Source organism: Styela clava, chromosome 4 (genome assembly GCF_964204865.1).
Source record: "Styela clava chromosome 4, kaStyClav1.hap1.2, whole genome shotgun sequence".
Lineage (NCBI taxonomy): Eukaryota > Metazoa > Chordata > Ascidiacea > Stolidobranchia > Styelidae > Styela > Styela clava.
The window spans coordinates 19,137,720-19,156,467 of NC_135253.1; the positions used below are offsets into that span (position 1 = coordinate 19,137,720).

General features: G+C 32.9%; 2 protein-coding genes across 3 annotated transcripts in view; both read right to left on the reverse strand.

The window, feature by feature from the left end:
- Positions 1–10: 10 nt before the first annotated feature.
- LOC120326322 (uncharacterized) lies at positions 11–1,970 on the reverse strand. Its single transcript, XM_039392585.2, has 2 exons — positions 1,036–1,970; positions 11–639 (listed from the first exon to the last, which is right to left on the reverse strand). Exons 1-2 carry the CDS (start codon positions 1,916–1,918, stop codon positions 464–466), a joined length of 1,059 nt encoding a protein of 352 aa, XP_039248519.2. The 5' UTR covers positions 1,919–1,970; the 3' UTR covers positions 11–463.
- A 2,352-nt stretch (positions 1,971–4,322) lies between these two features.
- LOC120325716 (amyloid-beta precursor protein-like) overlaps positions 4,323–18,748 on the reverse strand; it is a 38,519-nt gene continuing 24,093 nt past the window's right edge. The window contains exons 8-21 of one of the 2 annotated variants that reach the window (XM_078111446.1): positions 18,457–18,561; positions 16,593–16,729; positions 15,869–15,943; positions 15,448–15,606; positions 14,393–14,542; positions 13,888–13,960; positions 13,085–13,258; positions 12,389–12,547; positions 11,398–11,511; positions 10,842–10,864; positions 10,071–10,193; positions 9,424–9,597; positions 8,703–8,730; positions 4,323–7,699 (exon numbers count right to left, since the gene is read on the reverse strand). In XM_078111446.1, the coding sequence (XP_077967572.1) occupies positions 8,707–8,730; positions 9,424–9,597; positions 10,071–10,193; positions 10,842–10,864; positions 11,398–11,511; positions 12,389–12,547; positions 13,085–13,258; positions 13,888–13,960; positions 14,393–14,542; positions 15,448–15,606; positions 15,869–15,943; positions 16,593–16,729; positions 18,457–18,561 (1,490 nt within the window). In that variant the 3' untranslated portion in view covers positions 4,323–7,699; positions 8,703–8,706. The remainder of the gene's footprint in view (positions 7,700–8,702; positions 8,731–9,423; positions 9,598–10,070; positions 10,194–10,841; positions 10,865–11,397; positions 11,512–12,388; positions 12,548–13,084; positions 13,259–13,887; positions 13,961–14,392; positions 14,543–15,447; positions 15,607–15,868; positions 15,944–16,592; positions 16,730–18,456; positions 18,562–18,748) is intronic. The other variant, XM_078111445.1, reaches the window with a different exon arrangement.

The window sequence follows — 18,748 nt, forward strand, 5'->3', positions numbered from 1 at the left end:
TCAAGTAGGAGACAACGTCGTGATATACCAATTATTTCACTCGTAAAGAAATAATAGGTCACGATGTCTGTTAGGTGAATTTTGCTCTGCTATTAAGTTATAATACCATATATTACATATACAAAACTAGGATTTTCTTAAATAGATTTAGAGAGATGTATATTTTATACGGATTTTTGAAACGTGAAACGATAACCAAGTTTGGAATTGAATTTTCATTTATTGACATTATTTCTAGACAAAATTCATCAACTTTTGAAAATAATACTGCTACTGTCATACAACTCATAGGGCACAAAATGATTTCAACTCCTAGCGTTTTGCATACTTAAATAATGTTCCTATTAAAATATTGCTCCTTTTAATCTGTCAGTCTAGTTACGCACGTAGAAACAATCCGCGCTTTGGTTTAATATTAACCGTACATCATTTTATTATTTACTCTCTAGCACTGTCTTTTTCCTCAAAAATTGTTCGGATCTCCACAAGCATCCTTCACTTCGCTTAAATTGAATGCGAGCACAGCTGTCGTGCAAGCAAGAGCTAAAGCACAAACTCCAAGTAATGTGGCAACGATCACCCATTGTCTTCTCTTTTTAATATTTTTCAACATCACTGTCTCCATTTCTTCCCGTGTCACTGCGAAAAAAAAATATAAATATCATAAGGTTGTATCTGTATTGTTTATGGATGCTGCAAAATCTCCATACTCCGGTATTTCCAAATTTTTATTCATATTTCCAAAAAAGGATACTCATGATAATTTTGCAGTGACAAAATTATTTATGAGCTTTATTTATACGATCAGATTTACTGCCAGTTCAGCTATCATTGTTGTACAGTACTATTCTTGAATTAGCCTGAAAAACTACGAGTACATCCCATTGCAAAACTAAGTGCTGTTATGCAGTGTAAAGAAACTCTATATTGCTACCCAGTGGAAATAACACAGAGAGGCCTATTTTACCAAATAGGTACAAACTATAGTTGGCCATTTTATTTCATGCAATTAAAAAACACAATCTCTATACTCACAGTCTTGCAATGGCTTCATTTCATAATCGACTCGTATCCTTATTTCATCGCTTTCTGAAGGTTCGGTTTCCTGTTCCTGTTGTGCAACTGAGGGAGACGATTCTGACGCAGGTTGTTCTTGTATCTCCGTGTCTTGATCAGCGTTGTCCCCGGAATTTTCTGCAGCTAAATGTTGTTTGCTCGATTCCGGTGTTTCTTCTCTTTCCGAAGGTGGTTCAACGTATTCGGGTGGTTTTTCAACATGTGCTTGGACTATTTGTTCGTTTACGTCTATCGTTACGCTTTCGGTTGGTTCTGCTTGCGTGTCAATTGGTTCGTCTTTGTGTAATCTTTCTCCAACAATGTCTTCTTCTGTAGAATTACTTTCCAAAAAGTCGGCATTACTATCATTATTTCCTTCTGCAGTTTTCGTTTTACTTTCATTAGCATTTACCGATTCATTCATTAGTTCTTCTTTCTGATTCTGTTCCATAGATTCAAACGAAGGGTATAAAGATTGAGTAATGTCAGGTTCTGGGACTTGATTATCAATACTGTCAGAATTGGTTTCATTTATATTTTGTTCATTTGGTGATTTGTTAATGTCGTTGGAAGTTTCATGTTCAGCCACATTCACTGTTTCTCCTTCTTCTATTCTGACATCAGTGGATGCTATGTTTTCTGGTACAACATCTGTACTGGTTGATGGAACAAGAGAGGGTAAACACTCTTCTGTTTTTGTCGCAGAAGACGGCTCAACCGGCATTAACTCTCTTTCCTCAGCCAAATTTTGCCCCTCAGGCGCAACAGCTTGCTGATTTTCTGCATCGGTTTGATTTGAATCGAGCACAACAGTCGGTGCATCTGTCGATAAGGGTTGATCAGGTGTTGGTGAGTCCGCCATAATAAAGATACAAATTACGTCGAAGTTCGTTTGCTTGGGCTAAAAATAGTCAAAGTAAATAGGTAAAATATTAGTTCTATTAATCAAAAACCATTTGAATAAAAGATGATCAGACCAACAAGTATATATTATTGATTGGCAATATTCCTGAGTCAACTCATCTTTTTCCGACATATAATATAGAGAAAAACAACGCTTTTAAGATTATTTAATCAAGAACATTGGCAGAATTTAGCTATAAGCTGCTATCAGCAAGAAAGATTCATCTCTGATCAGTGGCGTATCTATGTAAGATGGTAGTAAGTAAAAATACGATTTTCAACTCATTTCCAATTTGAAATTATTTCACTGAAACATTTTACGATTGAAACTTTTCGCGCTTTTTTCTCCCCTGACCAAACGGCGTCCATGCTCGAGCCATGGCTACCATATATATATCTCAAATACGCCACTGTCTCTGATAAAAAAAAAATTAAAATAGCTTTTAACAACAATTTTCGCTAAAATGTTTGATTCAAACCTTTGAGCTATCATTGAGATAAACTCTTTATTATTTAGTCTCTCTTGTATATTAATTTCTCCTTGAACGGTCACTATTATATATCGCAAAATATTTTTAGTTTTTAGTAAAGTCCACATTAATAATGATAGTCACTATCTGCTAATGTATCAGAGTGCTGTCTCCAATATCAGTTAGTCTATCTAGAACCAGTGGCCCCAAACTTTTTGTAAATGCAAAATGTTTGTACGTCCACGTTATTTAATAGTAACATTGTAGAAACCACTGCGCTTGCGAACAACAATAAATAGCCCTCTCTTTAGATTTCATGAAATTGAAAAATTATTCTTGGAAAGCAGGCAACAACCCTTATCTTTCTCTGATAAATAATTTGTAAAATAGTATTTAACAACATAATAAACAATCGATTTCACTTTCAACTTCAAATTATTATGTTCTACCAAGAATTCCACAACGCCCAATAAATCCAATTTTAGGCAACTTCAAACTATATTTATCGAACGCATTACATCACGTCAAAACGCCTTCATATTCTCACAAAGCCTAAAATTTATGACAAAACTACATTGACGCAAACTCAAAACTCATCGATTGATCTAAATGTCGTTAGTATACATATTATGTGCAATTGTATGCCAGTTAATCAATACCTTATTTAATTATAGAATTTTAGTTCCAGTATTTATGACTCTGGCTTTAACTCACGTCATTGTTCTTGAGCGTAGAATTTTGCATGAAAGACGCCACTATCATTTGGTATATATATGGGGCGTGAAAAACACATGAATATGCCAAAAAAAAAATTTGATTTAAAAATCACGATTATTTCGCAATTATAGTATGGAAATAGAACTTTAACAGTATGTTGACGAACATACTAAAAAAGGTTTTGAAGTGGATATATTTACCACGATATTATTTAAAATAAATATATATATAAGCATTTACTGTACAGTAGTCGCGGGCGTCCAGAAATAGGGCGCTGAACGTGATGCCATTGGACCTATAGCTAGGTTCGCGAAGCCTAAATCTTTAGAATGAGATGTGATTGGTGATACGTTCACTCGTGGTATGGCTAATATGTGACTTTTTTAACCAATTTGAAATCATATCGGCGCTTCAATTTAGACGGAGCAAACAACAACCATGTCCATCATATCTTATGGTGGGGGGTACTTCTGTAGTGTGTGTACCTGGTTAGGCCATAATTTCATTCCGATTTTAGTTCTATTACGAGTTCGGAGACTGTCTGTGTTAGCCAAGTGAACATACCCTATCCATAGGTTCCGGTCCATTAACATAACTTGATGTAAAGTAAGCGAACAAAATTAGTTATCTCCATATTGGTACACGCACTTCTGCAGCGCCATTCAAAATTTTAAGAACCTTTTTTTTGTATCGAACTCACTAACAACAGGCGCCTTCATTTCATATTACCGAACTAATAAACAGATTCTCTGATCATCACAACATTCCAAGAACGCGTTCTCGCTAATACCCGGAATCCCATCATAGATCGTAACTCTCTGTGATACTAAAACAGGAGTGGGCAAATCATGGCCCGCGAGTCGGATACGGTCCACTGAGGTGTTCCACCCGTTCCATTTGCGTCTGCTGAAAGTACGACTACCGTTTTTATGGATTTAAATATCACGTCATAATGGCCCAGATTGTTACTTCGTGCTTCTTAATACTTTGTAAACGCTTGCCTATCTGTTCGACCAGGTGTAAATAAACTTTTTTTATTCATAGTTTTTCATATCGAGTTTTGGGCCTCCAACCCAGTAACCAAATTTATTATATGTAATTGGCCCACTCAGAAAAGTATTTGCCCACCCATGTACTAAAATGTATAAACCTTTAAACCCTTATTCAACAAAATAATTGAGCATGCGAAAGCATTTTTTATTTCTACAATTATCACGAAATACAACGATTAACAATATCTCAAGTGCAGTTTATTTACAAGTCGCACAAGCCCGGCCAATCATGGATGAATACGACCCCAAATTTTATATATATCATATGCTTGGTCGGCTGTGGTCAGTTTATATGACAAAGCGAATTAAAGCATCGTAAGGGAAAGATAAATACTTCATAAGTGTATTTTAAAAAAAGCTTAGCAGATGCGATGGCAGAAAATCCAATATTCAAGACAGGGGTATATTGAAAATTAAAAGTAAAAAAACTACTTTTTACTGTTAGAAATTTGAATAGGCAGAGAGGACACATTCTTCTTCTCATGCCACATATCACCCTAATATCTCAAAAAACATGGAATATCTTGACTAAGTTGAGCAATAAAAGAGATATGAACGAGGCAACATTATATTCGATATCTAAACCATATTGTACTATGGGGTGACTGCCGATCAGACATTTCTGAACTGATAATGGTGGATCAATATACTATTATGTTGGAAAATGTGCAAAATCTCACTCAAAGACTCACGAAACATATATAATTATGAACAACACTTAAAGTATTTTTTATATCCATAAACAATCGGTCTTCCTATAAGATCTAATACTGATCATAAAATTGTATATATGACAAGAAAATGATACGGTGGGCAAAGAATGAAATAAAAAAAAAAGTGAAAATTTTCACTTGGGTGACGGATTGAGACAAAAAAAAAAAGGAAATTGCTAACTTTAACTTTCACCAACATAGTTGTTGATAGTATGATTCTCAGTGAGAAAGTGGCCGGCCATAAAGTGAAACCTTAAAATTAATTATCAAACACAAATAACTTTATTGGATATAGTTCCGAACAAAAAATGCTTTGAATATTATAAGACGCTGTCAATTTCAGTGCATGCCAACAAATATGTTCAGACACAAACAGAAATAACACAAATTGCGCTGAAAATGGCAGTAAGAAATCTGAGATTAATCAGCAATTGAATCCATGGGTAATTGATTAAACCACGTACATATACAACAGAGTGCCGCTCTGATATTAATCTGAAGGACACACCTGTTATCACATGAATACAATATCTATTAAAAGTACATTCGGATTGATATTTTCCACTCTCAAGCACATTAATTCATAGTTTCAAAAAAATGATTAAAATAAGAAGAATGTGAAGAAATACACAAAAATGCACTAACAATATGGTTGAAAATCGTGACTTTCAATTGAACAAGGTCTAGCTAACAGAAATATTAACAATTTGTGTGAGAGAAAAAGTTCATTAATTGGTTAACCAGAATACAAAAATATTCTATTTCACTGAAAAAACAAATTTGTCATTGTTATTATCAGCCTGCAGACAGATTTTCAGAAACTGATGGAAAGTTGTTTTGGAATTTGACGGTTTGGGAAATAATAATTCTTTCAATATTACTTTCCTTTTGTTTGACTGTCAAATCTGATAGAAAGTCTAATTTACATCCAATGGTTGGATAAACGACATCACATCCAGAGGTCCAGTATCTTAATTTTGCAATAATAAGACCTAAATCAAACATGCATTGTGTGTTTCCAGTCTCATGACCGATTGTCTCACAATTTTCAACCAAAGAAAAAAATTACAGAAAAATGCTTCATATGTGGTTAGCGGGTAAACCAGAAAAACAATAATTAATTTATATCGTATCAAGCTTATGCCATAGATATATGTAGAACACCTAAACGAGATGGTACATCTATGGCACACACTCGAAAACCCCTAAGATTAGTTTACAGTACAGTAGTTGGGTTAGCAATAAAAGTAATATTAAAATGTATGTTGCTACAAAATATATCTCAATTCTAGCACTGCATTATTATATAGATTTTTTTATTGTATTGTTTATATTTATCAAATTAATAAAATGTGCATTCATTGTAAATAAATTTATGAAGAAGTAGTTCTTAGACGCACCATATAAATCTAACATTTTGATCACCACAATCCATAGCACAAATCAAAAATACAAGTTAATTCACTTCCAGATTAAAAAGCACCTCAACCAGTACTGCAAGACGTTATTACATTATAAACTGTGCAAAGAAGGTATATATAAAAAATTTTCGAGTGCATCCCTTGCATTAATGAAATACACATATTTTAATTCTTTTTTGCTTTGATATACCATCACTCAAATAAATGTAAAAACACTAACAACACTACACTTCATACTCTCGGAACATGTGAAGAGCTTAATTCACAACAATACTACGTCAAAATGAATATACTTCAGACTAACATATATATATATACAAGTACAGGTAACAGAATATACAGAGAAGTGAAGAGTTACACACATATAGCAAGGAGTAAGGACGTGACATATGCATTCGATAAATATAGTCTGAAGTTGGAAGGTTGGGCGTTGTAGGATTCTTCGCAGAGTATAATATTCTAGAGTTGAAAGTGAAATCAAATGTTTATTATGTCGTTAAATACTATTTTACAAATTTTTTATCAGAGGTGGATAAGGGTTGTTGTTGCCCACTTTCCAACAATAATTTGATTGCTTAAAATAAGAACAGAAAAGGATATTTCAGTGCTAAATCTAAAGAGAGAACTATTTATAGTTCGCAAGCGCAAAAGTATCTACATTGGTACAATTAGATAAATGGACATCAGGACTTAAAGATCTTTCTGCACTACACTGCAAAATTTCGCAGTTACAAAAAAGTTTGGGGACAGAAGTTCTAAATTTTCATTTAAGATAGACTCACTGATGTTTGAGACATTACTCTGCTACATTAGCAGATAGTGACTATCTTGTTCCCCTATAGAAATAAATGCGGACTTTACTGAACATATTTTGCGACTATATTGGCCGTTCAAGAAGAAATTAATATACAAGAGACTAAATAATAAAAAGTTAATTTTCAATGATAGCTCAGGGTTTGAATCAAATATTTTTCAGAAAAAAAAATCCAAATACCCAAATTTTATATTTTTGAAACCAAAAAATTTAATTCATTCCCTGGAATATCCTTGTAACTAAGCTATACTCTTTTATATCGCACCATTGTACATGAGAAAAAACTTTTGATGACAAAAGAACGCAGTTCACCTTTATACAACAAAAACAATCAAAGCTATGTTTACTAAAGCACAAACAAAAAATGATATTTATACAATATATGACTGCAAAATATTGAGAAAATAAAAAAAAATTATCATGCAGAAAATATACAACGAGTTTATGCCATCTGTTTCTCAAAGAACTTGTAAGTTGGATTCTCGTAACCGTTTTGTTGAAGTGCAAGAAGTTGTTTTTCTTCTGGTGAAAGCTCTTTGTCATCTTCTTCAGGCTGTTTAAAAAAACAGATGAATAAAGTGGAATTTTAGTGTTATACTTTTTATAATTTAAGCTACTCTTAATCAAGCAAACAATTCTACTTGTACGTTTTGCAGAAAAATATATAGATTGTAAATTTATATAAAATGTTTCTGCAACATCAATAAAAATAAAAACAATGAAATCAAATTCTTGCTAAAACTAGAAATGCTAAAACCAAAATAAAATCTCGGGTAAGTTTAAAAAAGCTGAAAATCTTCTCAGAACATGCATGCTTTGCTTTGATGTATTAGTTGTTGAATAATATTACTTTAATACGAGTATTCAATGAAATTGTGTGTTGTAGTTCATATATTTTTTGCTTCAAATCAAAGCAGCATTGCAAAAAAACATATAATTTGAACGCTATTTTGCATGTCAGTGCCAAATGCCAGCAGTGATGGTTAACAGTAAAGTAAAAGCACAAGATTGAAAGATTGAGAGAAAAATTAATCTCAATTGAAATCTGCAAAGTTGGATATGTGTTCAACATAATGGAAATGACATTCCGATACTGTATTAAGTTGGAATTTCAGATCCTTGGCTCATTTTATGTCTAGGAATAATTTGAATAACAATATGGAGGCAACTAATTTTGTTCCCCTACTTTAGATCAAGTTGTGTAAAGAGACTGAAGCCTACTATATCAACTTGGCTAACACAGACAGTCCCCGAATTCATAGGGAAAATTGGAATAAAATTATGACCTAACCTTAACCTGGTACACCTACCCAGGAGTACCGACCCTACAATAAATAATATAAAATAAATCAGTACGCCAATAAGCACTACCAACTAATTATAATTTCCAATTGGAAAAATTCTTTGGTTGCAGAATCTTTGCAGAATTAATGAATCTAGAACATCAATATTTGAAACAAATATTGATTAATTCATTCAAACAAAAATTATTGGAAACTAAAATAAATAAAAGCTTTATGTATGCTGAGTAAATTGCTTCAAATATTTTGAAATACCTGGCTATATCAAAACCTCTTTATTTTGCTGAGAATAAATAGTATGAGTTGTCAATGAGATATCAGGATTATTGGAGAAAGCGTTGGGAATGATTATAATGGAGTCAGCGCCTGGATGTAAAATCCGAAAATTCAGGAGCCAAAATTTTGAGTCTGAAGATGTCAAAATTCTGGAGTTGGAATTTCGGATGATTAATGGTTATCAAAGACGTAGACAAAACATCCATAGAAATTTGGCGCTAAATCAAAATTAGATTTCCTTGAGTAGAGGGTTAAAATTTTTGTCAACCTCAGTCTTGGGTCATTTCACAAATTGCTTCAGACTTTGGAGTCTTGCTAGGCCTATATTTTGAAGATTGCATGAAAAACTTTATTTTTATCGCATATATTTGTAAATTGTTTTCAAAAATTTTTCTATGATAAATAGTTGTCCCGACATATAAAGGTTATGGGGCAGATTGGAAATTTTTCTATGTTTCTTACAAACTAATAAATCTAAACTTGCCCATTATGCAGAAAACGCCTTCCAGTAAAAATTCGAAATTCCATTTGGCTCAACTTGGCTAATGAAAGGATCAATCAATCGGACATTATCATAACTTCGGGATAATCTCAAAATCAAACCATGATTAATTCCAGTTCCATATTTTACTACAACAAGCAATATTTAGTAAAAACAACACACAATTCATCCCACATTCAAACAAAGACGAGAAATTACCTTATCAATGACAATTCTCATTGCTGGTCGCATTGTTTTTCTCCTGACTACAATGACAACAATCACAATAGCGATGAACAAAATACCGGCGCCCATTCCAGCCCATAAAACCCAGTGTGAAGAGATTTCAGCTGTGTTCACATTCTCATAGTAAAGTGACATTGGTTGGTCAACCTGTATACAAGAAGTGAATTTTTTTATAAATGATGTGCTATTCGAAGAATTTTGGTTTAGAGCGTTAGAGTTAACTATCTCGTGTTTACATCGCAAGTACTAAATTGGCCAAATGCCAAAACGAGAAGATTCCAATACTTCTGAATTATGGCAGCTGATGATCTAGCAGCGGTCGCTTATGTGTAGTCTTGTTCAGACAAAAAGTCAGATAAAAACATTTATATATAGTGCTCCCATAAAGTCTTAGAATTTTTTAAAATTGCAAATGGAATTTGTCGATACCTTATATTGTTTGGACCCTCACAGATGCATCAAATTTACCCTCAGTGAGCTGTTGGGAGCAGGTTTAAACCTAGGACCTGCAAACTAGCTGGTCTGAACCAATGTGAAAAAATCCATAAATATTAATGACTGATTGTGCAAGGTTATGATTCTGATTATCGATCTCTCTATTTATAAATTTATCTACTAACATCAAAATCATCCTTAGGATCTCCGTTGTATTTGAATAATTTGTCAACTTCAGTATCAAGAATTGTTTCATCTTCATTCTCCAATTCCTCGTCAAACTCTTCAATTGAGGATTTGATTGAATTCTGAAAAATGAAACGTAGGATAGAGATAAAAATCTCCTAATATGCTAAGAAAAGGAATGCTAATGAGACAGCTCAGTGAACCACAGCCTAACGTCTGATTAGGTCATGCCAGGTAAAAGAATAGTCATTATTATAAGTCATATGCATATACTGGGTGGTGAAGTAAGCTGTAACAAATCAAAGGGTGAACAACTCCGTATCAGTGAAAATTCCAGCAATCCTGTTGCAAATAACTGTAACCAGCATGATTTGAACCTGCTATTCAGTGCAGGGTAATCAGAAATGTGACAGCAAGCGCTAATGCTTAGCAAGATGTGCTCAGCACCGCTCTATACATGTTTGGATTGTGTTAAAGTAATTATATGAACATCTTAACGTTTTCTTTAATTGAGGTGACTGGCGGAATTAAGTAGCAAAATTCTTAAAACTATAATATGATATGTATAGGGCATCGCATTCCTAACTGTTTATTTATACTTCGATCAATAATTCATCTCGACTGCTGTCTCTCTATGACCTGATTTAAAAAGATTCTTCGACAATACGAAGTCAAAACCTTTATTGAAATTTGTGAAAAAAGGTTTAGCTCATATCAAATTTGAATACAACTTGCCGAAATTAACGAAAGAGAAAATAAAATAAACTCACGTCATCGAAGTTGTCTAATCCATCTGAAAAAAGAGGAAAATATTTTTTATTCCCTGAATATAAAAATCTTTTCATAGGATTAAACGAGAGAAAAGTTGGAAATTTATAGGTTAATTTGGCAAATATGACATCACTATTGTAATTAAATATACTGAAAAATATGACAAATAATCTGCATCCAATGGTTCGTGGGTCTAAAAAGTCTGTGGAGCCAAATAATTCAATCTTAAAAACTTTTTAAATAGCTATAAACTTTTTTACAATATTCAATAGGAATGAGATATATATCTTAAACCTGTCATTTTCATGTGCTCTTTAAGTGTATGTACCAAAAAAAAGGTAACTGATTTTGTTCGCATACATTACATCAAGTTGTATAAAGGAACTGAAACCTATGGGAAGGGGCATATCCACTTGGCTACCACAGACAGGCCCCGAACTAGTAATAGAACTAAAATGAGGAAAATCTAAATAAATTTAGGTACTGTTACTACAGTACTAATTTTACTAACACTCCATTCTCATTCTTTCATGGTAGATATTTGTTTAAACATACCTGTGAGAGGGATAGATTCCTCATTTACTTCTTCCTCTATTATTTCATCTTCAACATTATTCTTTGGATCAATAACTCCATTTGTGTCAATGTAGTCGAACACATTTGCATTCCCTGAAAGTTTAAAATTGAAAGGTTTATTTATTGAAAATTATGTATTTTTATAAACAAAAAATTCAATGAAATTGATAAAAAAAAAGGAAAAAAAATCAAGTTGTGAATGTTCAGCGATGACGTGGCAATGTTTTTAGCAGAGACGTTATATATGATTCAACAATGAATAAACTGGATTTTTCGAACAAACAGTCTTAAATTTGGTGGTAAACACAACAGCTAACAATGTAACGAATAAAATATTCTCCACAGAGCCACTATATTTTGGTCCAATCTATGTAAGGACTCCTGGTATCTATGGTAACAAAGCTTATTTTCAAATAATTTTTTATCAGATATTTTTAGTAACTTTTACATATCACTGTGCCGCTCTTGGAAGTGGAAATTGATTCATCGACAAGTGGTCAATTTTTTGTCTCTATTTTCATATTTTACAACCAAAAAGGGATCTTAAATCAGGAAATTGAAATGATAATTGAATGCACATTTTGATCATGGATCCATATTATGGGCTTAGTGGACCCTTGTTGGTAATCTCAAGTGGTTACATATCTCAAGTTCGAATATCTTCCATTCCATCCAGGGGTGTAACCAGGGGGGTGATTTTGGGAGTCGAAACCTTTTAAAATGTAAAAAAATATAGCATCTTGCTGTATTATACATATCAATTTTTGGTTGAAACGCTTTTTAGACTCAAAAAGAAATAGAAATCCCAGAACCCCTCCCTTTGAAAATTTCTGGCTATGGCCCTGCTCATCTCATCCATGGTGTTATCAATTTGACAAGAAATTTTGAACTGGAAAGTTCCAGGAAAGAACCCAAAGAATCAAAATTATTTCTTTGGAGAAAAACAGAGTGAAAAAATCAAGTTACAAACCTGGGCAGCTAGCTTGGCATTCCTCTAATGTATGAAAGTTATTGTCGTTGCCACCACAACCTCCGTAGTAAAATACTTTGCATTTCTCTTCGTTTGAATCATAGTAGAACATGGGTAGAGATGCACGACAATGTCCAACTACAGCAGGAAGTGTGCAGACTAAATACAACAAATCAAATATGAATGGGTGTTCAAAATCGAATAATTTTTTGATTTGAATCGAATTGAATATAGTTCTCAAATCGAACTGGATAATCGATGAATAATTGCACAATCTTACTGGTGCATGGTAAGAAGGAAAGAATTTCTCATAATGTTAATACAGATGAGTAGTTTGCAAACTGTGTACAAATCAAATTTTACATAATGAAAATAACGTTTTTTTCTCAGGTGTAATTGAAAGAACAGAATTTTTCATAAGAAACATAGAGAGTGAAAAACGCATATAAAAAATTTCACTGTAAGATAGGTTGAATTAGAACATAATTTTAAAACTGCCTTTTTCTAATAATGTGTATTTCTAACAGTGCAATTATGTTAACCATAGAGATATTGAGGAATATTTGAGAGATTCCTATTCAAAAACACCTATTTGAAGCAAGATGTCAAAGTTTTATAAATACATTGAACCACAAAAATGATAAAGTATCTATTTCAAACTCCATGACATGATAAATCTGGAATTCACAAACTCACTGTCTGGATCTGGTATTCCACCTCCATCGATCACTATAGATGACACCTTAGGGGTTGTCATGACGATATCCTCATCGCCATCAACAACTTCTTCCTCTATCATGTCATCCATGTCTAAATCTTCATTTTCGTTATCATCCAATGGCGTAGCAGGAATTGACGCCAGAATTTCCTCTGTAAAAGAGAAAAAATATTTTTTGCAAACCATAAAAAAAATTGAAAAATAAGTACTCAACAAGAACTTTTGTTGGGATTTTATAATAAACGCAATTAAAAATTTCTTTGTCTTCGTTTATTGATAGTTCTTATTGAGCTAGTAGTTCTCATTTATCATACAATAAAATTTGTTTATACTATCAATTGAATTACTTAAAGTTAGGGCCAAATATTTTGAATTGTTTACATCGATCTACTCTGAAAAAATAGTGGTGAGAGCATTCAAATTGAACAGTTCAGTAAATAATGAGAAAATTGATCAGTAACCAGAGAGATACACATTCATAACTATATTCATTACAACATAACATTTGGTATACATGACTACCAGTTGATCTAAATAAAAGATGACATTATGAAAATATTATATCAGCAAAATTTCACAGAGAAAAACAGATGAAAAGTACTAGATTATTTGAGAACCCATTTCAATCGGGATTTCATAGTTGGTCTCAAAACAAATTTTTAAGAAATATATTCTTTTGAATGCATGTTTTTATCGGGATTTCAAAGTTTTAAGATAAATTCTAAGGCATATAATGATGTTAAATTCAGGTATTTTTGAAAAATTTGGAGATCTCACTCACCAACTTCTTCTTGAATTCTTGAAAAAATATCTGGATAATTCTTCAGCAGAGTTCTTGTCTTGTTAACTCGATTCTAAGAAAATCAACACAATCAATTCAAGCATCATAAATTTTTATATTTCTGGTACCATAGAATTCAGATATAAAAACAGCCCAGATCCTATTTTCAGACTATTTAACTACCGAAAATAGCACGGGGGTAAACCAACCAAGCAATACTTCTGAGTATAAATACTGCTGCGCTGGTCTCCTGCGGTTGTTGTACTATAGTACAGCATAGGAAAATGGTAGATTATGTCTGGCTACTGGCTTTATATCCTTCTGTTATTTGTGATAATATTGCTTGTGCGCTATGAAACATTGAGTTATACCAACAAAGAGTCTCTAGACAGAGTCATTTTGGCACTCTTATCCAGCTTGTTGTCAGGAATGCTTAATGAATTACAAAAACATGATCAAGAAAAACTATTTTCAACCATTTTAAGGCTTGCAACCTCCCACTCACATCAATTTCATTTAGTTGGTTCTTGAAGTCCAGAACACTCGCTTCATCAAACTCTTCATTGATAGCCATGTAATAATGCTGCATTACATGAGATTTATCTTGCTTTTCTACTTCAATGTATTTATCAAGAGCATTGAGGATGTGACGATACTGAAACGCAAACACAATTTAATTTAATATTAAAAACCAAGTAAGACTGTTGACCTATTCACAAAATCTATTTGATTTTTTGGTACCCCGGATTTTCCTTATTTTAGTTCTATTACGAGTTCGGGGACGGAGACTGTATGTGTCAGCCAATGAATATACCCCCCTCTAGTATCTTTACACAACTTGATGTTAAGTAGGCGAACAAAATTAGTTACCTTCATATTGGTACACATGCTTCTGGAGCGCCGATTTTTTTAACAAAACAAATTTATGCAACAAAATAATACAAAGTTATGATTTTTGCATTCTTTTAACAGGACTTTATCAGAATTATAAATTTCAATTTTCTTTTGAATAATTTGGGCAATTTAAGAAACAGGAGCCATGTAGATTGTAATTCAGGCTCGATGATGAGACTGAGCCCTGACTGAGATCATCAGGCTCAGAACGCTTGATTCAAAATTGATTGTTTCTTTAGAATTACTTTTTATGGGGAATCTTTACATCTTCATTCTGAACAAGGGTATATTCTTGAACAGTAAAACGAGAATATCGGTCAGAGACCGAAGACTTATCGATCGAAAATTAGGGGATCCCCCAAAACAGCGCTCTTAGTCCATAGTGACACCTTGTGTCCCATCACTAATTAATTATTAACTCGCTAATTATAAGACATAATTCGCCCAAAATCAATAGGCTTCTGGTCCGAGATAAGATGAATGCACATGCAAAATCTGGAGCAGATTCAATCTCGCTTTCGTGAGATATCGCGTGCATCTAACAGACAAACAAACAGACATACAGACAGACAAATACCTATCAACATACTCACCGATTAAAATCGATAAGTAATAAGCAGGGAACTAACATGACTTTCTGAGAAAAAAGAATAAAAATTACCCTACCTTAGGTTCATCAGCTTTCAACAAATTCAGGAATTTTTTTAAAGTTTTTGTTCTTTCATTGTTTATCATCTGGTTCATTCTATCCTTGTGATATTCATTCAATGAATCCATCTTTCCATCGTATTCATCTTCTAAGGCTGTGATTGTCCGCTGTAAATCCTTTAAAATGGAAATATTAAAAAAAATAATTTTCGAATATATATTAAATATATCAATATTTCTTAAATTTGATCTTGCCTGCCTTGTTTTCAATATTTACATTTCTTTATTATGTACCCAGGGTCTTATTTTCAACTTGTTTTTTAAATGAAACCTACTTTCGCCTTACTCTCTGTTATATGTAGCTTATTGTTAGTTAGTTATTTTTGAAGTAGGGCACGATATATGTGACATAAAATGATAGTCAAGGAATGAAACTCACATCCTCCAGTTTGCGTAATCTCTCTTTATCTTCATCTGAAAGATGAGCGTTGTCTTCGTCCCATTTCGCAAGAATCTGAAATATATCAATACTCCATAAAATGTTAATATAGGAAAATGTTATGTAGTTTGCTTAAATTTTTCATAAAAATTTTGTTTTCAAAAAAGAACTGTGAATAGGATACAAAAATGAACATTCAGGATAACAAAATTTCCAGAAGAGACAGACAGCATATTAATATTTTTCATATTTAGGGCAGAAACTGGTCCTTCGCCCTAACCCTCAGCATGATATGCCAACTGCCTAGCGAGAAAACATGAAGATGCATTCATCATGTCTGCTAAAGAACATACATCAGCAAGGATGCTGTAGGAAGAGTAAAGATAACTATTCAAAGCGATTCTATAGTCTTGCTGCACACTAACACAAATATATTTCTGTAACGTTACCGACAGTACACTTGCATTATTTGCATAAGGATCTGCCGGCACAAAAGAATAGAAGAAGGATAAGTAGTATGTCCAGCAGAAACCGAATCATCAGAATAAAAAGCTGCCAGAAAAATTATAAAATCTTAACCAATGCTGATCAATGATTTATTACAACAACAAACTTCTGATATGTTTCTCCTTAAAGACTGGCAAAATCTACAGTGCCATTTTTGTAATGCATTAGTATTTTTGGGCTTTCCATTCAAAATTGAAATCTAGCTATGTAACCTTACCTTGGTTACTTTATCCTGATGTTCGTTCTTTAAATTTTCGAGTTTTTTGATGAAAACATTATGTTCATCATTGATTGTTGTTTCATCGGTGTAAAAAACAGGATCAATGGTTGTGGTTGGTTCCACAGTAGTGGTTGCTAAAATAAAATTATATACTTATTCTGAGTGGACCGAATGATGTAGATGAATGTTTTGGTTGCGCTACCGTTGTAGTATAGGCTTCGCTAGACCATAATCTAAATTCTTTAGACAAAACACGATATGCAACAAAATGCAAATATCCATTTCATATTTTAAACAGGGATGGCCATAAATGAATACTTGACTGTTTTGAATACATTCTAAAAAATATTCTTGAATCTGGAATTCCAAATTCTAGATTCCGCCACATTTTAATCACTTTTCAAAAATCCATGGACTTAAGTATTATGCTTTAATAATATTATCATTGTAAAGCAGGCATAAATATATATGGCATGTCATGTGTGATATGATAGAAATTGGTGACTTAGCATTTGTGCCTATGAAGTTCAATACACACTCTACATTACTCTCTGTACTGGGATGATATTTATATAATAATGAATAACTGAACTAAAAAGCCAAATATTTGAAGGAATGTTATTTAAGAATGTTCACTGATTAATAAAGGAGGCAGGTTATTGAATCATATAATGAAGATATGGATTCTTGAGGTCAATATGTTATTTGAAAAACAAGTCACCACAAATATTCTTCTAATAATAAAAAGTTATTTTAGGTGTTTAGTATCTTTTCACGGGATAAGCCTTTCAGAAAGAGATCTAAATACAGGGTGGTTGCTAAAAAAGCAAAAAATTTGAAGATTAGATGAGATCACAAATAAAATGCATGTAGGTAGAAGTTGAATTGGAACGATGTCCCACAAGTTATTAACTTTCAAAATGCCACATGAGCTTAGACTTTTAGGTTAAGACACAGCTCTAAAGTGCACAGACGACATTTTGTTCTGCGGGTGTAATATAACATATGCCTTTAAAAAACTTTGTAAAAGTTATTCTTGGTAAAAATAAATAACTGTTTGTCAAATTTTCTGTTTTTATAGTGACCACTCTGTAGTTTGTGTATTCATTTTTCATATTTTGAAGATTGTGATTGCAGCAAAATGTGTTCAGCATCAAAAATATTGTGAAACTTGTAATATCAACATTATCAAATATTCTGAATTTTAAAACCAGATCAAACTGGATCAGGTTTTTCAAAAGGCTGACTATTGGCCAGAAAGCCTCACTATGTATCACTTACAATAACAACTTTATTTCACAGGACAATAAATGATTTGTCTAATTCTTGAGTCTTGACTGTAATGCATTCATTCTTTTGCTCTCGTTTGTTGGCTTTTTTACTATTATTAAATATGGAGCATAACATAACATAACCGATTCTTCAAAGCAAAACTAGATAGGAGAATAGCAGTGGCTGCAAAGTGTTTAGTGAAGGGGTGGAAAAGGTATTTGGAATAGGGGCCAAAAATTTTGCCAATCTAGACTGCCGTGCCATGTTGGTGAGACGTAAAAAGTTACAAAATTTAATGAACAATATTTACAAAAGTGAAAAACAATAAGCCTCGTGCCAAAACTCAATTTAATCGCAATCTCAACAAATTCCTTAGGCCATTCTTTAGCTAAAACATCAAAATTTGATTTTAGTTTGATTCTGGGAGCATCAGGCAGGCCAGATTGAATTACCCAGCAGGCCGGATATGGCCCATGTTAGGTTTAGAGGCTTAGAAAGAAGGTCTCGGATTATGACATTCCAGGAACGGTTGAATTAGATACTAGTTACAGAATAACAATTTCTAAGAGACATAAAATCCAATTTGTACCTTCAGTTTTCATTCCTTCATCTAACAACACAGGACCTGCTTCAAAATTTGGGAATCCGAAGGGTGGTTCAATCTGAATTCGTCCGGTTTCTTTGTTTGTATATCCTGTAAAAATGACAGATATCTAAGATTAGAACTGTTTGATATAGCATAATCTCTTTTTAATAAATTGTAAGTATATCTGTAAGCTTTCGCTAGAGCATAGCCATAAATCATGGGCGCTCGAAAAGTATATGTACCAATACGAGGACTAATTTTGTTCGCCTACTTTACATCAATTTGTGTAAGTCTG